This window comes from Apis laboriosa, unplaced genomic scaffold (assembly GCF_014066325.1).
Source record: "Apis laboriosa isolate Shangri-la unplaced genomic scaffold, ASM1406632v1 scaffold344_cov150, whole genome shotgun sequence".
Taxonomy (NCBI): domain Eukaryota; kingdom Metazoa; phylum Arthropoda; class Insecta; order Hymenoptera; family Apidae; genus Apis; species Apis laboriosa.
The window spans coordinates 15,501-41,572 of NW_025222908.1; the positions used below are offsets into that span (position 1 = coordinate 15,501).

The 26,072-nt window shown below is 37.3% G+C and overlaps 1 protein-coding gene across 1 annotated transcript in view; it reads left to right on the forward strand.

Annotated features, from left to right (window-relative positions):
* The first annotated feature begins 1,956 nt into the window (after positions 1-1,956).
* Positions 1,957-26,072, forward strand: part of LOC122714637 (homeobox protein Nkx-6.1) — a 36,242-nt gene continuing 12,126 nt past the window's right edge. Inside the window, exons 1-3 of the mRNA XM_043936140.1 lie at positions 1,957-5,520; positions 13,313-13,423; positions 19,760-19,968. Coding sequence (XP_043792075.1) covers positions 4,734-5,520; positions 13,313-13,423; positions 19,760-19,968 — 1,107 coding nt within the window. The 5' untranslated portion in view covers positions 1,957-4,733. The remainder of the gene's footprint in view (positions 5,521-13,312; positions 13,424-19,759; positions 19,969-26,072) is intronic.

The window sequence follows — 26,072 nt, forward strand, 5'->3', positions numbered from 1 at the left end:
AGGAGAGCTTCATTATCCGTTAATTGTTGGCAACGATGTAATTTACACCGATTTTATTAGCCGAAACTGACCCTCGCGTAACATAACCTATAACCGTGTTAAATTCACAGAACAAGTGAAAAAGTGGGGCACGATGAAGACACGAAGAAGACGCATAATGATTTTCTATCAAAAGAAAGAAAAGAGAAGTAATATGTAATTTCTATCGATTTTATTATTATCAAAATTGACTTTCGTGTAACATAACCTACAATCGTGATGAGTTACGTAAGATACTAGGATGCAAGAGTATATATGATAGAGACAGGAAGATGAGATAAAATAAATTTATATTCGTTTTATTAATTGAAACTTTGTGTAACATAATTTATAAGATGAAGATTTAAAAAGAATTTAAAAAATAAAGAGCATGCAATGAAGAAACGGAATAAAATCGATCGATGGTAATTATTTACATTTATTTTTACCAACTGAAATTGGCTATCTAACATAACCTATAACCACTTTAAACAGAATATCGGAAAAATACGATAAAACAAACGAAGTAATGATTTTCAATAGGAATAATGAGACGAAGGAAGATTTATCGATTTTATTAATTAAAATTACATTAACATATTATCGTATTCCGAAGATTGTGAATTGCGATGAGTTCGAATGAGAAAGAGCACGTGGAAGGACGTGGTGGAGGCACAGAGGAGGTGCGTAATGACTTTCCATAGGAGGAATGAGATAAAACCGAACGATAGAAGCCAGTCCTTAACGAGAAATTTATGCTCTACCGTAGCCACCAAGCGCGGATTAGACCGACGGAAACCGCGATTCTTTTCGAATTATATCCAAAGCGAGATGGAGGTTATGTTGCGTGCGTATATGGATTTATATACTTATATTGTATATACGGTAAACGCGTGAATACATTTATGCAGGCAAATGGATTTTAAATTGCAAATCATGTGATGAAATTAACTGTATTCGACTCTGTAATTCTCAACACTGCAATTGTCATTCGCAAGATGGTGTACGAATATTAGTTCTATCGAGGGATTTATGATAGTCTATCGTTGAATTTATATTGTGCGGGGAAAGAAAATTTGGAGTGAGCATTTATGAAATTTTTATTATTTTTTATTATTATTGAAAGTTTTTATTATTTTTGAAAGTTTAACTGTGATAGATATTTTTTTTTTTCTATATCCACAGATTAAAATTAAAATTATCTTCTCAAAATGTTTATTACAATAAAATAATGAAAAAATGTAAAATATATATAGATAAAAATGATTAATATTTGAATATCAAGATTTATTAAATATTTTTATTACCAGAATTTTCAGATAGAAGAAATATTATCTGAACGAAAACGAAAACGTTTTGAGATTGATTTCAATTGTGGATAAAATAATATGTTTCGCTATATCAATGCTTATATATACATATTATAAAAGATCTTATTTAAACAAAGAATCGACAGATTATTTTCCATAATTGAAACAGCGATATCGAGTGTCATAAAGTGCGCCATATGCCGTGTCTTCATGAAGCGTCGTGCTTTTATCGCGTATCATTGTCTCTATATTATTATTATATGGCTCTGTATTGCGATCATTTAATAAGGATTATTACAAGAATCGACCCTAATAGATTCGTATCGTTTTCAATTGCGTCCCATTTCCCTGTCTTTAATTCTTATTCGTAATAATAAATAAATCAAAATTAAAAAATTAGCTTCAGAAAAATATTGATTTAAAAATAATTTATTTTCTAAACACGAAAAGATTTACAAAAGATCTTTTTTATTATTTTTTCTTCGATTGCCATTTTATTTTTTATCGTACAAAAAATATCACGAGGAAATAAAAGAAAAAAGAATATTCAATTATATTTTCATTCTTTTTTTTTTTTTATTTTCTAATCTTCTAATTTTAAAAAATTATCTTCGGAATATACGTGGAATCCAAGATTATCGCGTTTTTATTCAAAACGAAAGAGAAAAAAATATCATTTAACTAGATCTCATTCTCCTTCTATTTTCCTCTTCCTTTTATTAACTTTTAAAAACTATCTGTGTCTACTTAATACCGGTTCCAAGAGACACAAGCTATATAAATTATTCAAAATAATAGGAAAAGAAATTTGATCGATGTAGCAGCAAATCGAGCGAAACTAATCTTCCAGAGTGTCCCAATAAGGAAAAATATCCACGCCTTATTATTCCTCATCCCCCTCGTCTTCAACTCGGAAAGGAAACGATTAAAATACGAGAGATCTTTTTTTAAAAAAAAAAAACATGGAAAACAAAAAGGGAAGAGTCCTCCTCCATTCCCTCCTCTTACCAACGAAAACATCCCACCACGTACCTAAATTCAGAAATAAACTTACCGGTAATATAGTCCATCCGACGATAGCTCGTCTCACGAACCACCCCCGAAATCAATATGGAGGATACCATCGGATAGCAACATATACCAATAGTAACATCAAATCTCTATCGACCCCTCCCCTCCCCACGGTGAAATCCTCCCTCGTTCAAAACAATTTCACCATTTCGGGAACGGATGCTCCTTCACCGTTCCATTATCCATCGATTCGAAAACCGGAAGCGGTTGTACGGATCCTCCATCTATATATACTTTCAAGAGCAACGATTTCCAACGAGACGAGGACTCCTCCTCTCTTCCTTCCCCCCCCCAAAGAGGGGAGGAATAACTGCATAAATTATTCATTCCCTCCCTCCGTTGGAAAACGAGCGAAAGGTTCGGTTGGCTCGATCATTAGATTGGTCGAACGCCAGGCCAAGATCCTGAGCCGAGCAGCTCCAGAACAGTATAAGGCATCGAAAGATGGTGGGAGAAAAGGGTGGTGGGTGGATAAGGATGGCAGTTAGTTACGTGATCCCCGTGGCAATGATTTAACCGAATTCTCGTTGACACGTGCATCGCCATACGTACACGTAGGGGAGGGGGGGTTGGAACAAGCCAAATGGACCATCGGGAGCAAATAACTCGATTTGCTCGGTCTACGCGTCTACTTGACTGGCTGGTGAGCGAGCAGGAGACGGATCCGGTAGGGAGGATCACCGTCCTGCGGAGGATTGACTGCGAGAGGAAGAAAGGTACGAGAAAGAGAGAGAGAGAGAGAGAGAGAGAGAGAGGAGGGGGGAGGGTGCACACGCAGCCAGGATGGAAGGAAGCAAGGGAGCAAAGGAAGTTATCGAGGCGGTAGTGTCACCATAGTCATACAGAGGTGCCCAGTTGTCGAGCAAACTAGCGGAGCCAGTCAGCCAAACAGCTCGAGCCAAGCCAGCTCTCTGGCCGGCCAGCCAACCAGCCACCGGCACCCAGTAAGCGGAACCAGCACAGTTCTTGTTTTATTCAGTCGGGATCATAAATTACGAATTTAAACACACAATGAAAGACGCTTAACAAGAAGCTAACGCGAGATTGAGAGGCCCCGCCCGGAACACCTCTTCTTCCAGAGAGGCGAACGGACGCCGGCCAATCCGAAAGCAGAACCGCCCTTCGACGCACCACCCGACCCACCGTTTCCACGCCAATCCACAACCGAGGCAGCCGGGGCAACGGGATGGAATCGACCTATCGCCGCGCCGCTTGAACCCGAAACCCAAACCCGAACCTAACCCGAATCCCCCTCCCTCCTCGACGACCATGCCTCGAGAGGAGTTAAGTCGTCGCGGACACGGTGACTCCCCGATGCACCCCAGTCGCGTACCACTTGGCGAGCCGAGTCCCTCGGCTGTCTCACCCTGCTTCTTGGTGTAACAGTGTCCACGGTGTTGTCCTCGGGCGAGATTTTTTTTTTTTTCCCTTCTTCATTGAAAGAGTGATTAGGTAGGGTATATATATATTCGGTGTATTCGTCTTTTTTTGGGGGGGGAAGAAATGGACCAATTTTCCTTGAAGGGGATGGGGTGTAATTGGTAAAAGTTGTACGTCTATACGGAAAGCAGCCGTCCAATCCAAATTTCGAGAGAAATTTTTTCGAGGAGTTGTGAAAACTTTGAACTGGTGAACTTTGGAGGATGAGAATTGTCGAATCGTTGCTGCGGTGGAAGAGATTGGCCAGAGTTGTATCGGACTTTGAGGAAGGGAGTCGGTGATAGGAAATTTGGAATTGAATTATCTTGTATATCTCGTTGTGGTGGGAAGAGATATATAGGAGGAAGGAAGGAAGAAAAGGTTACAGAGGGGATATTTAAGGAAGTTACGACGCTCGAGGAGATCGATAAGATAGGATGGATCAGAATCAACACGGTGGTCGATAGAGTTACCAGTTCGAGTGAGTGAGAATTAAACTTTGAGAGTTATCTTTCCATCGAAGGAAAGGTTTCGTTGTCGCCAAAAGATCGTGGAAAGAATTATAAAACTTTGGCGAAACGTTTTACGTTTTACACTTGATAATTTAATAACAAATTAAATCCATCCATATAAAATCTTGTATTACCAAAAGATCACTTAAACGGAATTCGAAACAAGGATGTACCAGAAGAAGCCAAGAAAGTGATCGCCAGTGACATAATAATAATATACAATCAACATCGAACGTTGTGAGTGAGCATGTCGAGTGTGCATCAGTGACCAAAGCGTGACCAAAACGAAAGTGAACAAAATCCATCCATCCTTCTCAAATCCCACGAGACGCACCCCTCCCCCAACCCGGTTTCAATCCCGGTCGAAATTTTCCGCTCATTGCCGAACTATGCGTGGTGCGAGATGGTGTGTTCTCTGACCAACAACAACAACACCAACAACAACAATAACAACAACAACAATAACAGTGGTAAAAGCTGCAACGACACCGGTGGCGAGCCGTGCACGGACTTGCGATCCAGCCCAGAGGCGCAGCCGGGCGAGAACATGTCGTCGTTGAGCGACGCTCACAGGCGGAACAGCCACTTGGAAGGCGACAGAAGTTCGTCGGCAGGCTCCTCTCTGGGCTCGTGCTCGCCACCACCGGCCTCGAGCCACTCTCCACCGCCTCCCAGGCCGCCTTGGCTGCACGATTTCCACGCGGCGGCCGCCCCCCACGTCCTCCAATTCTTGAACCTGAGCGCTGCCGGGGGCAGCATGCTGGCCAGCCAGCCTCTCGCGGCGTTGCACTCGATGGCGGAGAGGAGCCACCATCAGCAGCATCAACAGCACCAACAGCACCAACACCAACAGCAGCAGCAACAGCAGCAGCAACAGGCCCACCACCATCATCATCATCAACAGCAGCAACAGACAGGGGGCATACAGTTGCCGAGGATCAGCGTCCCCTTGTCCACGATCACGCAGGGGCAGGCGTCGCCAACGGGGAGCGGGAAGCACAGCCCGGCAACCTCCATCACCTCCGTCGGGAGCAATCCGCACGGCATCGACACGATATTGTCGCGGCCGGCGGCCACCCATCCTCAGGCACCCGTGTCGGCGACGCACGCCGCGCTTCAACCGACGCCGCATCCGCAGCACATGACGGCGCCTCGGTACGGGATGCACGCGGGATTCACCGCTTCGTCGGGTTCGTATCTTTTATTTTTATTTCCCTCCCTTTTTTCTTTTTTCTTTTTAGAAGGATTTAGGATGAAGGATCGAGGGTTGGAAGGAGGGGTTGAGGGGGTGGGATCAAGAATGGATGTTTAGAAAGTGATGGAATAATTATTCGGATTTTTATGGAGGTACAGGTTTGGGGAATTTGAAGAATTGGTTTAGGTGTAGGTTTAGGTGGTTGGAGGGGGTTGGGATAAAGAGATGTTGAGAGAGGGAAGATTGGAAGTTTAAAATTAAGGGTATAAAATGGAATAATTATTTGTATTTTTAAGTTAGGGAGTTAATTAATATAGAGTGTATTTGAGAAGTAAGGGTAAAGATAAAGATGTATAATTTAGAAAAATGGAACTAGTTACTTGTATTTTTAAATTAGAGGATTTAATTAATTAATGTGAGAGTAGAGCATTTGGAGAATGAGAAAAATATCTACATATAAGATTCTATCAAATGAAAATGAAGAATATAATAGAAATAAATATAGATGCACAAAATGGGAAGATAGAATTGTGAGAATAGTTTTATTGGTTGGATTTCATTAAGATGTGGAAGAAAAATTGGAATGGGTTGCACGTATATAAAACAGAAAAACAGCATTGTAAAAATAGTTTTCTCGTTTGTAAGATATAGGGCTAATTGATTAGGTGGAACGTTGAAGGGATTAGGGTTTAAAGATGTGCAAGTGTATAATATAGAAGGATAGAATTGTAAAAATAGCGTTGTTATTTGTTGAGATTTAAAAGTTGGAATTTGGAAGGTTTAGAAGTGATTGATAAGGATTGTATATAAAGGGTTACGAATGTGGAGGACATTTTGATAATTAGTATTCAGAGAATGTACAGTGTACAGTATGGAAAAAGATAACTGTTTAAAGAATATACAGATAAAAAGATTTTGTACAGAATAAAAATATTTTCATTGCTTCTTATAGGATTTAAAAGTATTTGAAATATTTGTAGGATTGATTGATAAAAATTATAAAATGAAAATTAGATTCGTGGAAGATACTTTAATATGAAGAGGTGTGTTAAAATGTAAGATTGTAGAAATATTTTTGTCGCTTATGAAAATTACAGGAATGCGATTAAAGAATTATAATTAGAAGATAAGAGTGATAAGATATATGATATATTTATATTTATTTTAAAATTGGATTACGTGTTTAGCTTTCAAACACAAAATAAATAGAGAGGAATTTATAGATGATTAATTCTGTGAATCACTGTCACATTTTATTATAAATTTATAAAGATTGTCGGCCTATAAAGAAGAAAAAAAAGGATTACGTATATTTTTCAAAATTATAAATAGTAGTTTCGGAATAAATTAGATTAGAATTTATAGTCTTCGTTCTCATATATTTTTTCTTGTTGTTTTGTTGTATCTCTATAATTAAACGAAGAAACAAACATCAATTTTTTAATTACAATCATAGAAAATCAATTTTTCAATAGTTAAATTACATTTTTAGTATTTTCCCTTTTATTAAATTTTATTAAATTTTTGTTCAAAATTACAAATTTATTCTTCAATATCTATAAAATTGTTCAGAAAAGTAAGTAAATAGATAAGTAAATACGTGGATTTATATAAGTTAAAGTAAATTATAGTTAAATGAAAGCCTGGTGAACTATAGATATAATTTTTATATCACGATAAAAATCGGTGATTAAGTAGTTTTCATTGGCGACAATAATTTGTAAAAAAATTTGATCGAAAGAACACACAGAATTCATTTTACACGATTTTTATTCCAATTTATACATTGCTTTCGCGGATATTAATTTCGTAGGAATTAATTTCAATAAAATGAAAAACGTCAGCAGTTACAGATTTATAATTTGACCGATGGGTATGATCGATCGTGTCGACAATCGAAGAATAAAAATGATCCCCGTCCGCATGTAATATTAGAGATTTAATACGATATTTCATTCGACTTAAATTTTGATCGATCCTTGCAATTATTATTATTGCCAATAATAATCTTATTTTATTTAGATTCTCAAAATTTCTTTCTCTTACGAGTTTCTTTTACTTTAAATTGCAATCTGTACAAAATAACAATATTTATAAATGAATACAACAATTCGGTAATAAATGGACGAAATAAAATTTCCAAGATATGAATTAGTATATTGATACTTATATAACTAAGATACGCGTTCCTGTTTTTTTTGAAAACGAGGATTAATATTATTTAAAAGAAATTACTGTACATTCTTTGACGTATTATTTATAACAAGATGTCTCTTTTATATTTATTTATATCCTTAACGTTGTATTATTAGGTTTTATAGGAATTGAATATCCATAGTAAATTTTCTTTGATTTTAAATTCAAATAAAAACGTATAGATTCGTTTAACATAAAGCTCGAAATTCTTTTTCAATTTCTCGATTTTCTGTTTAAAATTTCATGTTTTGTCGCTGGTTCATATCTCTTTTAATCTTGATCGATATCAAGATTATATATTAAAATGTAAACAGGAATAGAATTCTTTAATGTCAAATTTCTCGAATCGAAATACAATTGTTTTGATTTCTCTTTGATTTATTTTGCTTTACTTCGTTTATCGAAAAGCATTTAAATACATGTGCTAAATTTTTTTTTTTTTTTTTTTAAACTAATTTTGATTCGAATCCCGATTTTTCAGTGAATCAGTTTTTCTTTTCTATGCATTCGTTCGAATGTAAATTTAAAACGAAACATTCGGTTGTTAATTTTCATTTCCTTTCTTATTAAGAATATTCGTTTTAAATTGTTTTAGTTGAAATTAAACGTGTTCTTGCGCAAATACCGCTCTCTACCCTGTGCACGAGCAATAATCTGTATCTGTCCAGGGGCTCTATCTTGAACTTGATCCCGGATTATCCGTGCATTTAAAATGATTAAAGCGCCAATTATTTACGGCTGCGTCCGTGTCCCGTTATTACGTAGACGAAATGAAAGTGAATTTCGAATAATTTTCCAAATGATCGGATATCATTATTCACGATGGCTGACGAACGCCATCATAAATTTATTGAAATTTTCGTTTTACATTTTTTTATCGGTAAAATGTCAATTCGGGAATAATAATTTGTTTACTATGAAATTAAAAATTTCAAGAGTTTTATATGAAAAATTCGTATATTTCAACGCGTTGAAAATTTTTGTATTAAAATCACGTATATTTATGTATCGAGGAATTTTAATTTTTCACCGTTTTCTCAAATTATATAACCACTTTTATTAGACATATATCTAAACTTTTAAAAAGAATTTATGAAAATGAATACACACGAAAATAACATAGTTTTTTATTTGTATATGGAAAATTTTCTGTATGATAATTTACATTTTAGAAGTAATATGTCGTAAATCGAGTTTTTTGCAACAACGACGATACTAGGCAACGCGGTTGAGCAACACTGTAGACACTATAAAATTGTTTTCCTTTCAATAAAAGAAGAAATCCATGGCGTGGCACCCGTAAAAGCAACCGTGGGGTCCCCAAAGAATCTTTCGCGATTTATATCCGCTGCTGTGCTACTTCTGCCTGTGGCGGACGTTCAAATATCTCCAGGAATCGTTCTCATAATTCGCCATAATGGAACCGGCTATAGTTTTAAAAAAAGGCCACGTTTCGCACGCGCGAACGTTGTTTAAGATCTCTCGATCTTCTTCTCTCTTATCTTCCCTTAATTTACGTTTTTTTGAAAATTAATTATGATAACGAAAATGTTAAATAGAAATGAAAATATTAAAATTAATAATTTATCGTTGGGGATCGTCCTTTTCTTTTTTTACTTCTTTTTTTTTTTTTTTGTTATGTTCAATGATATTTTTTTAATTATTTTTTGAAAGAATAATAATATCTGATCACGAAATATAAATGTGAAACAATTTTCTTTAAAGAATAACAATTATTTATTTAAAATCCCCGTTGTTGTAACATTCAACAACGATTTATGATTTCGAAGAAAAATATGTAAAAATCCAATTGAGCAAGATGTTAAAAATTGAATTATTTATCTTCGTCTCGGATATCTACTTTATTCCCATAAATTATCCAATGACGAGATTCTCCAATAATTTTGAATGCAGAAACTCGATGGCTCTTAAAATCCGACCTTATTCCTGGCATCACGAGCCTAATTCATGAACCCATGAACCCCGGTCACGTGCCCTCCTCGTTCATAAAATGTGTTTAGTATTTCTATGCTGCTCTTGATGGCCGTGCTTTTAAATTTATGGCATTATACTTTATGTGTGTGAGTGTCGCAATATCATTAATAATGGACGTACCAGGCTCGATGAACCCTTCAGTGGCGTGAAACACCCTCGATTCTCACGTTCTGCGATACAACATCGTTAAAATGGCGAAATAAGAGCAACAGGGAGGAGTATAATCACTCGGACTCGCGGTTAAAATTTTCATTTTCTATTTGTTTCCATATTAAATTCCACCTGTATATAAGTTCGAGTAACGATAAGTTGAGAGGAATAGAATTGAAGGAAGAATAAATATTTATATTGTTGATAATTTTAATAAAAAAGTATATTCATACATTCTCAAAAATATTACCTTTCATCATATAGTACTCTTATAGTATTATATATTTTATTTTCAAAACTAATTAAAATAAAAAATAATATAAATAAATAAATATTTACATTCCTATTTGCTTCAATTAAGAATTATTTTATTTGATTATCTTCCGGTTTTGTAGAGATCGAGGTCGACTTTAAGTCTCAAACTTGCCCAACCAAATCGGATAAACGCGTATACTCACACGAACCAAAGTTAGCGTATTTTAGGTTAACCACCTGACGACGGTAGCCAAGTTGGCTAGAGATTTTGATTCGAAATAGCTGCAATGATAAACCGTATCATTGTGATCCAAAAAGGGAAGCCAATTACGTTGTAATTATTCGAAAATATTCAAAATTATAATTTCTCGAAAAAACAATTATCAATTATTAAAACTATCTCAAAAATAAACTATCCTCGATATTCGAGAATCCCTTGCAAAAATGAGATCACACTGTTGAATTAAATTTTATTACAATCGTTAACAAATCCAATCAATCATAAATTCCTACACACGTTACACGTATTCATTGCTAATTAATCCCCTCGCTCTGTCGATAATTACCAAAAATACGGTATCGTATCTCAATTTCTCATAATCAAACAAAATTCCAATTTATACGTATAAATATATATATATATATATATATATATATATATACACCAAGGGTTAACGGACGCTCACCTCCGATTCGAATAATTTTCCCCACCGATAGAGGATAGAAAATGTCGCTAGTACGCTTTTCATCGAGCACGCTGTATAAACATGTATGTATATATCCCGCCCCCGAGTAAAATAGGCGAGCAATGCATGTCGCGCAATACGGAATGCGCAGGTTCGATACGCGTCCCCGTGCGTTCATTCAGCCACCTCTCGGCGTGGCTGCTGCATCTGCTTTCACGATAATTCACCGCCGTTTCACGCGGAACCGGAACACGACGCGTTTAATTTTCCGTTTGCTCGAACATCGTTTCCTGTTTTCGATCGTAATTGGCAAATTTGGAGGGGGGAATTTCGCTTCCTATTTTCCATTCACGCCTGCTTTTGCGTCTATCATTGATTTCTGAAGCTTCGAATCGTTCGTACATAGTTGGTATTGGTCGTCCAATATGGTGGATGTATTTGAATACCTTGGAATATCGTGGAACGTTGATTATACGTGTATATATATTGAAATTTCAATTGTTTCGAATTGATAATGATAATTATGGACGATTTGAATATGGAATGAATTATGCGTTTAAATTCGCGTTTTCCAATGATGTTCGAATTGTGGAATATTCAAAATGATATTAAGTAGGTGTCGTTAATGATTAGAGTTAAATGTGATTAAAATACGTACTCTCAGACTGCTGATTATTCGAAAAATTTGTAATCATTTTATTTGTAATATTCCATTGAAAACAGATAGATTTTTAGAAGTTTAGAGTTAAAACAAAGTAATATTCTCTCCCTAGTTGTTGAATATTACTTTTTACCGATCGTTTGAAAATTTTTGCGATTCGGGAAATGGTTCAGAATTTGAAAGTTTGAATATTCATCGCTTTGAATGGTGGGAAACGTTAGGTCTTTGAAATAGTCGAGACGAATGGAAAAGCTTGGATCTTTGAATATTCGTGAAATTCAAACGTTTGGAAAATTTGTCACGGTTTGAAAATATAAAAGTTTTGAATATTTAATGATTCGAGAATTTAAAAGTTAGTAGTACTCGATATTTAAAATTTTTATATTTCAAATCAAAAATAATATTCGAATCTCTCGTGCTCTTTCGACGGCCAACTCTTCAAAACTTTGTAACTTAACCATAAACACATATCATAAATTGACACAACTCAGTCAATCATCGATTAATTCCATAGAATTTTTTTCAAAAAAACATCTAGTCGCCGTAAAAATCTCCGTTGGAGGTTCGATTAAAAATGAATTCACCGTTTTTCAGAAGCGATCCAACCGTGTTACGACACCGATCTCGAATATTTTTGTTGATGAGCATGCACCAGCGCCCCCATTTTTACGATCCAATAAATTTTATTTGATCCGAACGGACAAAAGTAATAACGATCGTATCTCGCGCGTTGCGTTTCCAATGCTCGTTTCTTGGCCGAGGAGCAACATCGCTTAGGTAGAACACTAAAAACGGAAATAACGTTTTATTGATGGATACGAGATAGAGAGAGAGAGAGAGAGAGAGAGAGAGAGAGTTTGAAAAGATTTTTTAGTGAAAAAAGAAGAAGAAAATAATAGAATTATACGATTTTTCCTCGAACTATTACTAGCCACGATTAACGATTAGATAACGCAACAATATAAGTGAGTTGGAATTTCATAAATCTGATGTGAATCGTTTGATCGAGAGGGATGGAAATAAGAATTCGAAAACGCGATCGATTAAAATTCAAAGTTCAATCTCTTGAAAGGGAAATTTAATATCTTTGTCATACTTTAAGATCAATATTCTTGAATCACGAGTTTGATAATTAATTATACGCGAAATGAATTAATTTAAAGAAAAAAAATTCTGCGATCCGAATGTGAAAAATTGTTTCACAAGAATTCGTGAATTTTCAAACATTTTACAATCGGATGTAAAGAAATTTCGTAATATCGATGATAGGGTTCGATCGTGTCGAGCAGTTTTTGCGAGAGTTGGAAACCTCTCTCTTGTGATTGGATTGTTCGTGGCCACACGCGTCGGGTTGCGGTTCTCCGGCGCTGGCACGATCTCTTTGAAAGATATAGGGAACTGCGAAGGGGATACAAATAACATCACTTTCCTGTTGGAATTTCTTGCTGTCATATTGTCACGCCATTCGGCTGTATAAATCATCGCAATATTCTAAATTCTTGTTACGTTTCCCCAACAAATAATCATTGATAAAAACTGTATTTCTGAAAATATCTGAACGATTCCTCGTTTTATATTATATAAAGTATAATTTTTTTTTCTTCTCGCTCAATCGTAATTTCCTTAACGTTCCTTCAATTTTCAATTTCTTCTTAACCTATATATCGCTATATTCTCCGTTAAAAAAAATATTGGAAAAGAATTTAATATTCGATGAATCTTAAAACATGGTAAGATTTGGATAAAAGATAAAGATAAAAGAAGAAATAAATTGGAGGAGGAGCGAGAAAAAGAAAAGAGGAAGGAAAGAGGATAGTTTCATGGCACGTTTGCTTTGAATGCAGGTATCGGGCAATTTCAACAAAGAACGGAGCCACGGCATCCTGCTGTCTATTGGCCAGGTCTTCAGGGATTAGTCAGTGATCCCCTGGGATGGCGAGCAAGACTGCACACACGTGAGTTTTCTTTCCCTACGAGATGTATTTCGCGTACCACCACGTGTACACTCTTTAGTATGTCCGATCTATTAGAGCAGAGATTGTTCGTGACATTTTGCAAATAAGATAACGAAAAGAACGTGGAAGAGTTTAATCTTTGCGAGTAAGTGAAATATGTCCAGTCTTTCGCGAAAAACAATATTCTTTTTTTTTAAATTCTCGTGGAAATGGTTTCCTTGAAAAGAGCATCCTATTTTTTTATGTTATTGAGTACATTAATTTTGAGTAAAAAAAGTAGATTCTTTTCTTTCTTATAATATATTTTGCAAACGAAAAAATACCAATCTTTCCTTCAAATTTTTAATATTATTATTTGTTTAAAAAATATTGTTTTTCCTTTAAATTAAATAATTGCGAAGAAGAACATCCTCTTCCTTAAACTTACGAATATAAATATTTTTATTTTTATTTTTCATTAGTAAGTAACGCAAATGAACCCTTTCTTTTAACATTTCCCAATATTTTCCATTAATTTCATAATTCCACAAAAGTTCCACAAGAATCCCCAAAGTTTGGAAAGAATCGATCACATGTATTCCCTTGCGACGATTCATACGAGATGTATGAATCTATCGTACATGATTTGACTAATAGAAATAATATTTGTCCCCGAATAGAGGCCCTTCTCTGTGAAAAAACTCGAAAAAACAAGAGAGGAAAGGAGAAAGGGGGGAGGGGGAGGAGAGGAGAAAAGGAAAGGAGGAGGTTGAAAGTGAAAAAAGATTGGATTCAAAACATCGATCGGTAGGTAGGGAGGGATGGCACTTCTCTGCCCACGGGATATTTCGTTTCGCCCGATATTACTACAGATTTGACAGCTGCTCGTGTTTGCTTTTGAGGCGAGGAGATCGGTTGACCGGAGCGAAGAAACACGTGTCGTCGGGGGAAGAAACGTTAAATACCCGTTCATGGATCTAAGAAAATAAGTTTTTTTTATAAAGAAAGGGGCGAAAAGACGAAGATCGACGAATGCTTGAAATTTAACAATTTTTCTTCCGTGTTTAAATAGAAATAAAAATACGATCGTTTGTTTTTATTTTTGTTATTATTAATTTATCGCGTCACATTTTTTTCAATATTTCATTAATCGTTCGTAGAGTCACGGATTTAAAACAAGAAGAGTTGGAGAGTTTCATCGAGCAATATTCTAACTTAATTAGAATACTCGTGGCTACAATGAAAATAAATCGATTTCTTAATTAATTAACAAATCGAATCTCCAAGGAAAATTTGCATAGCACTGATTACCTTCCAAATATCGTAAGAGGATACAACGATTATATCGAAAACATTCTCTACGAAGTACCGATAAAAGCGTCTCCAAAAGTGTCACAATTCCACGCCAACAGACCTAACACCACCCCATAAAGTTGCCGTACTCGCGAAACCTCGGGGAAACTCTCTCCACAGCGATTTGTAAAAGCGATTAAGGGCGCCGCAAGGAGAGAGAAAAAAAGGAAAATCAGAAATACGGAGTGAAAGAACACGCGAGGTCGGTGGAAAGAGAGAGCCATCCCCTTTCGAGGGCATACATCAAGCGCCGCCGGTGGCACATGTGTCGGCACACCACCACCATCACCACCACCACCCAAAACCGAAAACCCGCTTCTGTTTTGGAGGGATGAAACACGCTCCACGGGCAGAAGAAGGCCGAGCCAAAGTTTAAGCGCCCTGCACACTTATCGCACTTATCGCTTCGAGAATTATTATGAGCCGATCTCTGATATCGTATTATCTGTTCACAATCGATGCCGCTTGTTGGCAGCAGAGTTTTACAATCCTTTCGAGGCTAATGATAGAAAGTAATTTTTAACGAAGATCAACGTTGGAATATTACAATTTTCGAAACTGGTCCAAGTATTTTAACATTTTATTAACGTGTAACAAGATACAAGAAATTTAAATGGATCAATCAAAATTTTTGAAACTTTTAACGACAAGTTAAGAAGAAATACGTGTTCATACCATGAATTTATTACATAAGTGGTAAAGTTTGACAATTATATTTTATGTAATCGCTTTCAAGATACCACTATCTTGGAATAACTCGTTCGAATTTATTCCTGATATTAACATCACGAGAATGAAAGAACTAAAAAATAATTACGAATAAGATATAGCTTAGCGTTGTGAATAATGAACGCCTACTATAATTACCATAAATCAATCGCAAGCAAAAAAAAGAAACTATAAAATCGAAATATATCCGTCAAAACGGATATATTTCCTTGTATTAAAAAAAAAAAAAAAAAAGAAGAAGAAGAAAAAAGAAAACCTCAATTTTCACCTCAATTTTTCCCACCTTCCCCAACTTGCAACCCGACTACATCGATATCACAGATTCTCGTCCACGAAAGAGGGAGTGGTACCCTAGAACCAGTGTGCAGGCCACTTAACCCATCGAAAGGAGGAGCGAAAGGGGAGAAAGGGGGGGCAGTAGCAGGAAGGGTGACGAGATAGGATGTAAGTACGCAGGAACGTACGCGTGGATGGGCGTGGACGTGGAGAGAGGAACCGCGCCGTGCGTTGTTGGAACGTGTCGTCTCGGCCACGGATGTCACTCTCGAACGAATATAAGAGGGATACATCCGCCTCGGCGTATCCGGAATATCGTATTCAATATCAACCCTCGTATCCCTGCGAGGCCTCTCCCTTTCCTCGCTCACGTGAATAACTCTCGGCAATATTTTAACTGCGCCTTTCCTCCCCCCCCTCCCCCCGTTATCCCGCCTTTTCTATCATTCCTCCTCTCCTCTCCTCTTCTCTCCCCCCCTCTTTGTTTCTCTTCTCTAAGTTGAGTTACGAGCGGGAATATGGTGGATCGTGTCGATACTACTCCAGTGCTTTATATTCCTGGCTGGTTAGGTCGATCGGTTGCGCAAGGTGGTGGTGGTGGTGGTGGTGGTGGTGGTGGCGGCGGTCCTTGAACGATCGTCGCGGGACATGGTTTATGCGATCCACGGGAACGGTTTTATCTTTTTATTAAATACCTGGACCTTCGAAATTGGTTGGCATTGATGGGGTGAGAGGTGTTACGGGGGGAGGGGAGGGGTATTTTGGGGAGAGGGGGATTCGAGAAGGGGCGGGGATGGATGGGGTGAGATGGATTTCGAAGGTGAAAGGAAAGATGATTTCGATGGATGATCGAAACGGGGATGTGAAATTAAACGCTGGTGAATTTGTTTCGCTGGTAAATTGAGCTCCCCCTTTTTTTTATTTGCCGTTCATCATTTTATTTAGGAAATTGTAATATTTTATTTTTAGAGCTTTTACATATAGGAAACATTTTAACAACGAGAATGGTACGAGAAGCATGTTCGGAAGATGATACAATCGTACATCTAATACATAAAAAAAGTGAATCAAGGATTGATCTCAAGTAAAATGAATTAATATTATTATACATAAATTATTATTCACTGTGTCAAACCACCATTCGCACTTATTCATCATTATTATTATATATAAAACAATCGAGAGTAAATACTGAAAGAAACGATAGAATGAATTTAAAAAATTCTTCTTCTTCTTCCTACTACTTATATGATAAAAAAAAAAAAAAAAATCAAAATACCGAATATAAAATAATTTACAACAAATTCTATCGTATAAGAAAACGAGCGGAGATACGGAAACAATTGAAGAAGACAGAGATATTGAGAAGGGAATGTCGACTAAAATTGGTGGTATGGTAATTAAGAAGGGCAAAGGCAGGAGGAGGCAAAGGCAGCACGCGGTCAGACGCGTTTACTCGCGGCGGCACATGGGCCGAAGGGGGATGATACGAGGCGGATGTTGGGAGGAGGGGGTTGAAAAGGGAGAAAGGGGAGGCGTGGGGTCGTCACAACGGTATGGGTTGTGGGACTTTAATTTAATAAAGCAATTTGTAACGGAATACGGAACGAGGCAATAATGGCCAGTCGGCGGGGAGGGTTCTAATGAGCTGCTTACCGCACTGCTCCACCCTCTAGCCAGCGATCGACGCTACGCGTTTCACGCGATATCCCCTATTCGTCTACTTAGAAACTGCTGCTCAACTCGACTCGCTTCGTATAATTGTATAAGTCCAAGCTTTTTGCGGAAATTTATGCGTGCCAGCCTTTCCCATCGTCACCCCCTGTCAACTCTCTCGAGCAAGATTGATCTTACCTTACGTCGAGGGTGGTGTTGCGGCAAATCTGTGATGATTGTTCGGTCCAAGTTCCGATGGAGGAAAGCATTTTATCATTGCTGTCGATGGATTCGTATTTTGGTATTTTTGAGGGAAGATGATGAAAGTGGTAGATGGAAGTGTGATTAAGCTGGAATATAATGATATTAGTTGCAATCTCAATAAATCCTTATATATATATATATATTATACTGAAAAAATCTATCTCCTTCGGAGTTAATTGGACATATTTCGCTCACGAATATCAAACTCTTGGAAAATTCTAAATAAAAATCTTCGAGCAATTAATCTTCAAATCAGCAAAATCTTTCGATCGAAGGATTTTATCTTATATCGAGATATGAAGGAAATCTCCGCGCGATTTTCCAGACCGTTAGCTCCCAACAGCAACCAAGAGGCACGCGTTAATCACGGTTTTTCCCGCGATAGATCGTCCGTGAACGTGTTTTCGCCGCGATAATCTCACCCCCTGTCACGCGCCGTGCCATTCAACGATGCTATCTCTTACGTAGGATCTTGTATCCCTACAGGACGAAAGGGGATCAGTCGTGGAGGCAAGGATAACGATAACAATGTCCGCTTATTTGCGGAACGAGGAAGCCACGTGGCAGCCACGTGCCGCCACCCGCCGAGACGCCATGATTGCGGTCTATCGCACAAGTGTTTAACCCTTGAACGCGTGATTCCGTCAAATTAAACTGTGATCTCAGTCTTTCTTTCCTTTTTCGGCGTGTCCCGATGTTTAGATAAGAATATTGGATAAGTTAGGGATAGATAAAAATGGAAAAAATAGTAAAAATATTTAAATAAAAAAAATGGTATCTTTAAGAGGGTGAAATTGAGAGGGTTAATTTGTATCTTCATGATTTTTTTGGTTGATGAAATTTCACAATGTTGAGAATTCGAATTGGCATATTTTTCTTAGGTTCGCGATTTAAATTCATTTTTAATATATAATAGTTTGGGAAAATTATCTTTCTTCAAAAGAAACTATTGTATATTAATTTGTAATAGATTAATTATGGATTTTTTTCAAGACTAACTAACTAAACTAATTAAATTTTTATTATTATTTTCCAAATTTTCAATTCAATCATTAAAGTATCTGTATATACATGTTTCTATGATTAGAATTGTATTAAAAATAAAGTTTTTTAGGTTGACGATGTGAATAAAGTGACTGGTTGAATATGAATCTACCACGAAAGGTAGACTATTTGGAATCATGGTGTGTTATCGTAGAATAATTGGATGGTTTTCAATAGATGTGTCGTACAGAACATTTTTGGCGTGTAACGAGATGTAAATTTATGACGCAATTATCGATAGCCTATGTAAATCGTCGGCACGAAACGCGTTGGCCGATGGCAAGAAGAATGACGCAAAATTGATGAAGATTAATTGCTTGATAAAAGTGACCGCAACTCCGATTGGTTTGATAAGTTTTGCGATAATGTCGGTATTCAACCACCACATTTTAATAACATTCAACATTAATCGTTTATATAATACATTGAGATAATGTGAAAAATTTAAACTATTGACGGTCAGTAATTAATCATTTTTTTAGATTAGAATTTCACAAAATTCCAAAACACCAAATCAAAAAGATAATTTTTCAAAATTTTTCCACAATCCAAAAATACTCACTATTATAAATTTCTCAAAATATAATACGTAATCGTAACATTTTTATCTCTCAAAATTTCAAATCCACGATATCTCAAAATCTCTCAAAATCTCTCAAAATCTCTCAAAATCTCGAACAAATATTATAATGTCTACTTTATCCAAAATTATTCACCGATCTCTGAAATATTTAACCCCCATTTTCCTCCCCCTACCCTCAACTTCATACCCACCCAATCTGAGAAGAATCACCGTTCGGTTTTCCTCCCAAACAATCCACAAAGATCTCGATCCACCACTCCTCACTGTGCGCCGGATGCGCCGAGTGGCCGACATCTTTTCTTTTTCTCTTTCTCTCTCTTTTCTTTCCTTTCCTTTTTTCTCCCCCTTCCCTATCCATACCATCGGATGAATAGAAATAACGGCTCCTGGAAAGGGATCCGTGTTATTAGAGCGACGAGGAGAATTCCCTGGAAACGATATCGATGTTACAGTGTCGCAACAGCTGGGCTGTCAGCAGACGATGACAGGATCCGGCGGAACCGGCGAGCACGAGGGCGGCAAGAAGAAGCACACGAGGCCGACGTTCAGCGGACAGCAAATCTTCGCCCTCGAGAAAACGTTCGAGCAGACCAAGTACCTAGCGGGGCCGGAACGCGCTAAATTGGCCTACGCCCTCGGCATGTCGGAATCGCAGGTCAAGGTAAGAGGAGATGGCTTCTTCTCGCTTTTAGGGGTGCTTTTCCAAGCGATTAAAGGGTCGTTAGAATGAGACGTGTCACGTTCTCGTGCCTCGATTCGACGAGTTTGTGCTGGGATTGGGTGAAAAGATTCGGAGGGGAGGGGGAGATCCGATTGCGGGGTGGATAACGGTGTTAGATTTTAACGAACGAGAGTTGTGTTTCCTCGCGTTGATTTCTTCTCCTTTAATTCCCTGTTTTCTTTGGATGATTTAAAAGGGTCGATTAGGAGATGTAACGTGTTGATCGTTTAGATCATTTCGTTCTAATTTCACAAAATCGAAGATCGTTGATCACGCGTGACGATTTTCGTATCGCTGTGTGTTTTGAAAAGAAATATTGTGCTTTGGCTTCCTCCTCTTCCCCTTCATTTTCTTTAGATTGTTTTTTTTCGTAGTTTAAGGGGTCGGTTGATTGTCACGAATTTTCTTTTAACGATTACGTTTCGATTACATTTGGACGATTTGAAAGAAAAATTGCAAATTGGTTGAAAATAACGTGGAATTTTTTAACGAAAAATCTCTTTTTCTAAATGCTATTCGTAATTTTCCCAATTCTAATTATTTTCTATTAAAGAACGAATTTAATATGTACTTCTTCAATTGATCGATCTTTATCTTTTAAAGAAAATTGCTTCCAATCAAAACAATAGATGATATTCCCAAGAAAATTGTCTCTCTAGGTCCAACAATTTCTCTTCCATTTAACGTTCAAATATTTTCGATTTCTTAGGAAATAATCGTGAAAAGAAAAAGATATGGAGAAAAACAAGATAGAAATTGGGGGAAAAATGGAGAAATTAGACATTGGAATATCGCTCTAGAATGTGGCGTTTGCTCGATGCTTTTAATAAAGTTTACGCTAATCTCCGATAAAAACGTCCAAATGATTTAAGCGTGCGCCCGGCTAATTATGAGTAACAGATGTAGATGGGTTAATAAAAATTCATAACAGTTGAAGCGTTTTCGAGCCGGGCCCGATATTAATCCGTGAATGATGGAACGGACGGCGGGGGTTTGCGATAAAAAGTAAAATCAACTTAAACTGCTGCTGCTGTTTTTAACGGCCGCCATCGTTTAATATTTCCTTGTCGGCTTAAACGTTTAAGCGGGGATTACAACCTCGAAAAATCATCCGTTTTAATGACCAACAGACTTTTTGTTGCTTCGATCTCGATCCCTCTCGACAGAGGATACTCGTCGAAATAACTATTTCATTCTTCCTGTTATTTTCTTTTTTTTTTTTATTTTTCCCCCTCCCACTTTTCTCTCGACGACAAATTCGATATTTTTCGTCACTTCCTTTTTTGCTGCTCTAATTTGGAATACATTGAAATCGTTCGATTTTATTATATATGTCGTTAATTCCGGCGTATTAAGGGTTGTAAATCACGCATTGAAATTGCGATTATTAATGGCACGAATCGCAGGATAAATGGTTCGGTGTTATATAACACGGAACCATTTAAGGGAAATGGTATGTAAAGAAATATGACGGTACTGAAATTATTTTAGAATTCAGAATACTAAGAACAAGCCGAAACTGAGAATATTAATATTACTATTATACGTATTACAAAAATCTCCATTTATTCCAAAACAAGATCGGTATTAAAATCCTTGTCCTCGTAAATCGTGACGTAACGATATTAGCCGATAATTTTAGTTTAGAGAATGTAACGTAATAACGCGCGCAAACAAAAGAGCAGGGTCGAAAGGCAAAAAAAGTATAAAATTAAAAAAAACGTGTCCAGATCCGATTCGTAATCCAGCAAAGAGCCCCCGGGTATCATCGCGAGGATTCGCCTTTGGGTGGGGCGTCAGCTTTCCTCCGTTCTCCATTCTCGCACCCTCCCTCCGCCAGGGGAGGGCGTAATTTTAAAACGCATTTGTCCGCCGCCGGCTTACTCCATCAACGCCGCGAGCAAGCTTCTAACGAGGCAGCTTGTAAAAAGTTCGAAGGATAAAAGAAGGTGACAAAACAGCCGGAGACGTGTCAAGCTTTGCGGCACCTGCGTCATTCTCTCCCTTCTGTGTCTCTCCCCCACCCCACTTCCTTCCTTCTCCGTCCAAACCGTATGAAACACGGTTAAGAGGGACAAGGAGAAACGTCGAAAGCCTCGGTTCACGACAGCTAACCGTCACTTCTCGTTCCCTTCCAACCCTCTTTTTTCATCCACTATGCGCCTCTCTCTCTCTCTATTCCTCCTCTCCATCTTTTCCACCCTCGCCCTCTATCTCCTCCTCCTCCTCTTCTCCCCCACCCCTTGAAAACTTCTATTACCTATCTCTCCCGTATCCTTCTACACCAATCTCTCCTCTCCTCTCCTCTCCTCTCCCTTTCTTCCTTCTGCACCATCTCCTCCACTTTTACTCCCGCCTCTCGGTCTACATCTCGTAGTACTCGTGTAGAAGAAGAGTTAGAGAGAAGAAACTCTGTTTCTGGCATCGGGAGGATGCCTCGAGAAGCCTCGTGCGAAACGGGTTGCCCCGCTTTTCTTCGCTCCTCCGCTTCCCCATCTTCGACCCTCGCCCCCTTCGGCCTTCAACCGTTGTGTTCCTTCGAAACCTCCGCCACCCCCTTTCGCATCTCGCCTCTCTTTCTTCCTTTCTCTCACCCTCCCTCTCATTCCCTCTCTCCCTTTCCCTTTCCACCACTCCTCTCCTCCTCCCTCTACGCTTTGTGTGCGTGCACGTGTATAGATATATATATATATGTCGCGGCACGACGTCGATGTAGCGCTGTCATTGGCTCGTTCTACGCCGCCATATTTACATTTTTATTGAAAGCTACAAGTCTGCGTCGGTGAGTGATGGCCACGGGGATGAGCACACGCTTTCCCTCTACGCCACCCCCTCCCTCCCGCGCGTATCCAACCCGGTCCGCGGATGATACGGGAGGGGGAGGGGGAGGGGGAGGGGGTGGACGAGCGGATACGGGAGGGAGGAGAGGGGAGGGCGGGGAGAGGGGGTTAGCATTCAATTACCTCGGATTTCCTCGGCAAGAGGCGATTCACCTCCGCGTATATGCCATCTTCGAGGGGGGGGGGGAGGAGAGGGGGCGAGATTGCAAACGGATGTAACGGGGCAAGGCGGCAAGTTTGCCCGAAATATTACGACAATATATACCCCCGAGTCGCTGATTCAGAGGCATCGATTGCGCCGGATAGGCGTTGTACGGGATTGTATATATGGTCGAGGTTGGACGGGAGGAGGATATTTTGGTTTCGAGATCGAGCTGGAAAGAGGGGATATTAGGTTTCGAGTAGGTAGATATAGAGTCGCGGCGATCGTTGGATAGATATTTTTATCTGTCACAGTGAATCATAGTTAATTTTATTCATTTTCGAAATTTTGTAATTTAATTAATAGGACGATTGGTGTAATTGAAAGTAAATACGTTTTGTTAATATAGAAGGATTTTATTATATACTTTATTTAAATAATTATATACTTTATTATATACTTTATTATATTATATACTTTATTTAAATAAATAGTTACGATATCTGTTTTAGGAGGAGATTGAAGTTGTTCGATAAAAATAATTTGAATTTGAATAATATTTCGTCATCGATATTTCGAATATCGATATTATAATTTTATATTAAATAGGGAGAAAATATGAAAATAGAAGAAGGAAAAGGAAAAGGATTTGCGATGGATCTGCCGGCCGAACTTCTTTCTCGAGAAGCAAGGCGAGGTTTAATATTCCGGGCATCTCGCTGGCGCCTTGATAAACGAAAAAAAGATAAGAGGGGAGAGAGTAAGCAGCGGGGAAAAGAAATTAAAAATAAGGAAACACGGGGATCGGGAGCTTAAAGCTAATGATCAAGGTGTAATTAGCAAAACGGGGGGTGAAAGGAGAAAGTTGAAAGAAATTTTCCAGAAAACTTTCTAATTATTTATTATTCTCAACTATATATAAAATTGCTCGAAACGATTAAAAGTTGTTGGAGAAACGAAACAATTGTCGTTTAATAAGTTGGATTAATTATTCGAAAGAAATTTATTAGAAATTTAACGAAGATTTTATTTTTAAAATTGTTGAAAAGGAATAAAATTCGGGATAGATTTATTATACTAAACTTTACGATGTTTTATTTTTTAAAATTAAAAAAGAAGAAAAGGAAAAAAAAAATAATATAAAATACGTTTTAATAATTTTTATAAATGAAAAAGGAAGAATCGAACTTTTATTGTTAAGGAAAATCAAACTATGAAGATTGTTCCGTTTGATACACTAGCGAAACAGTCTTTCGTAGCGAACTTTGCTCGTTTGCCGCTCTGTGTTACGATCTTGTGTCGCGCGTATTACATTCTTACTTTGTGCTTTCTTCGATGTCAGCTGGTAGATAACAGGAATATATTCCCCTCTTATTGTTAAATGCTCGAAAGAAATAAGATATGGAAGATTCTTTCGCAATTCTCGGAAGGGAGGGAGAAACGATTATTTCTTACGAAAATAGCCTACTTTATATATAAAAATTTATTGCCTTTCACATCCTCGTAATAAGAGGTTCTATTTATATGATATAAGAAATTAAAAAGCTATAAAATATTACAAAATTTTTTCCAAAATTTAAAATATATTTATTATAAAACGATACTTTATATATAATGCACGTGCACAAAATTTCATCTTATCAATTTTTCAGGGACGCGTGTATGTGCACGTTTTTTAAATTAAAATTATTCCAAATAAAAGAAGAATTTAAATCGAAGAATCTTCTAATAATAAAAACAAAAAGAACTCGAAACACACGATATTATTTTATTCCATCATCATTTGAAAATAATGAAGACGTTTCATATAATTACAACGTTTGTTCACTTGCCCGTTAACCAATATATATCCATAAGTATCTAGACTCTCGATGACTATAGCGCGTCTATAGTATGGAACGATCACGCGTTGAAGTCTCTGAAAGCCTAAAAATGATCCCTCGGCTACCTACCACGCCGATCACAAATAGGTAGAGGACTAAACAGGGCGGATTCGAGCGAAATTACATTTATAAACATTTGCATTGTTTCGCGAGAGAGAAATTATTTGCTCGACCCACGTTGTCGCGAACGTTTCGTAATAAACTTATCTCGCTCGACGCGACGATACATCAATCAATTACATTATTTACGGAAAGCTTTCAGTCGAATTAATATCATGACGTTACGGATGAACGTGAATTTATGAAGTATATCCAGCAATGAAATTTAACGATTTGATGCGCGCGATCTGATTAAATCTGGGTTTTCTCTTTTGTTTCTAATTTTTGTAAAAATCTGTGGCAATTTAAAAAATTGATCTTTTGTTTTTTCGAGATTTCTCGATACTTCGATAATTCGATTAAAAGGATATTTGTTAAGTATTCAAAGAGATTTTAAACATTATAGGAATTATTTACGTTATTAACTTCGTTTCAAACAATTTTTTTGGAATCTTTAACAAAAATTTTTCGATTAAATAATTATTACACTTTATTTCATAATAATTATACCGTGTGATTATTGTAGATGCATCATCGATTGTTAATTTGAAACGGTTAAAATTAATCATAGATGAAGTAGAGAGAGAGAGAATTTCTATTGCAATTGTTTAAAAAGGAAAAAAAGGGGGGGAAAAAAAGGACAATTTTCTATCTCGAAACTCTTGCTCCACTTATCACCTGTCCCTTTATTTTAACCACGGGTTAACAGGTTAAAGAAAAACAGTTCTGTTTTATGTTGTCCGAGAATCAAGGATTGTCCGTTAAACAAATACATCGTTTATACCAGACGCGAACCAGGGCTTAAACGTTAAACTTCTTATGGCTCACTTATGGATCGTCCTGTATACAAAATCGATATCCTACGTTCGTGGTTTTACATCCGAGATTTATCATTTTTTCAGTATCGGAAAAGGATTAGTACGGCATATAGGGATTCGCTAGTTCCACCCAACGAAGATATATGTGTTCTGTCATTCCACATTTCCAGATTTATCACTTTTTCGTTTTCGAAACGTATATCCCACCGATATGCCGTTCTTTTTCCTCGTATTTTTTTTTTATTTTTTTTTTTTTTTTTTT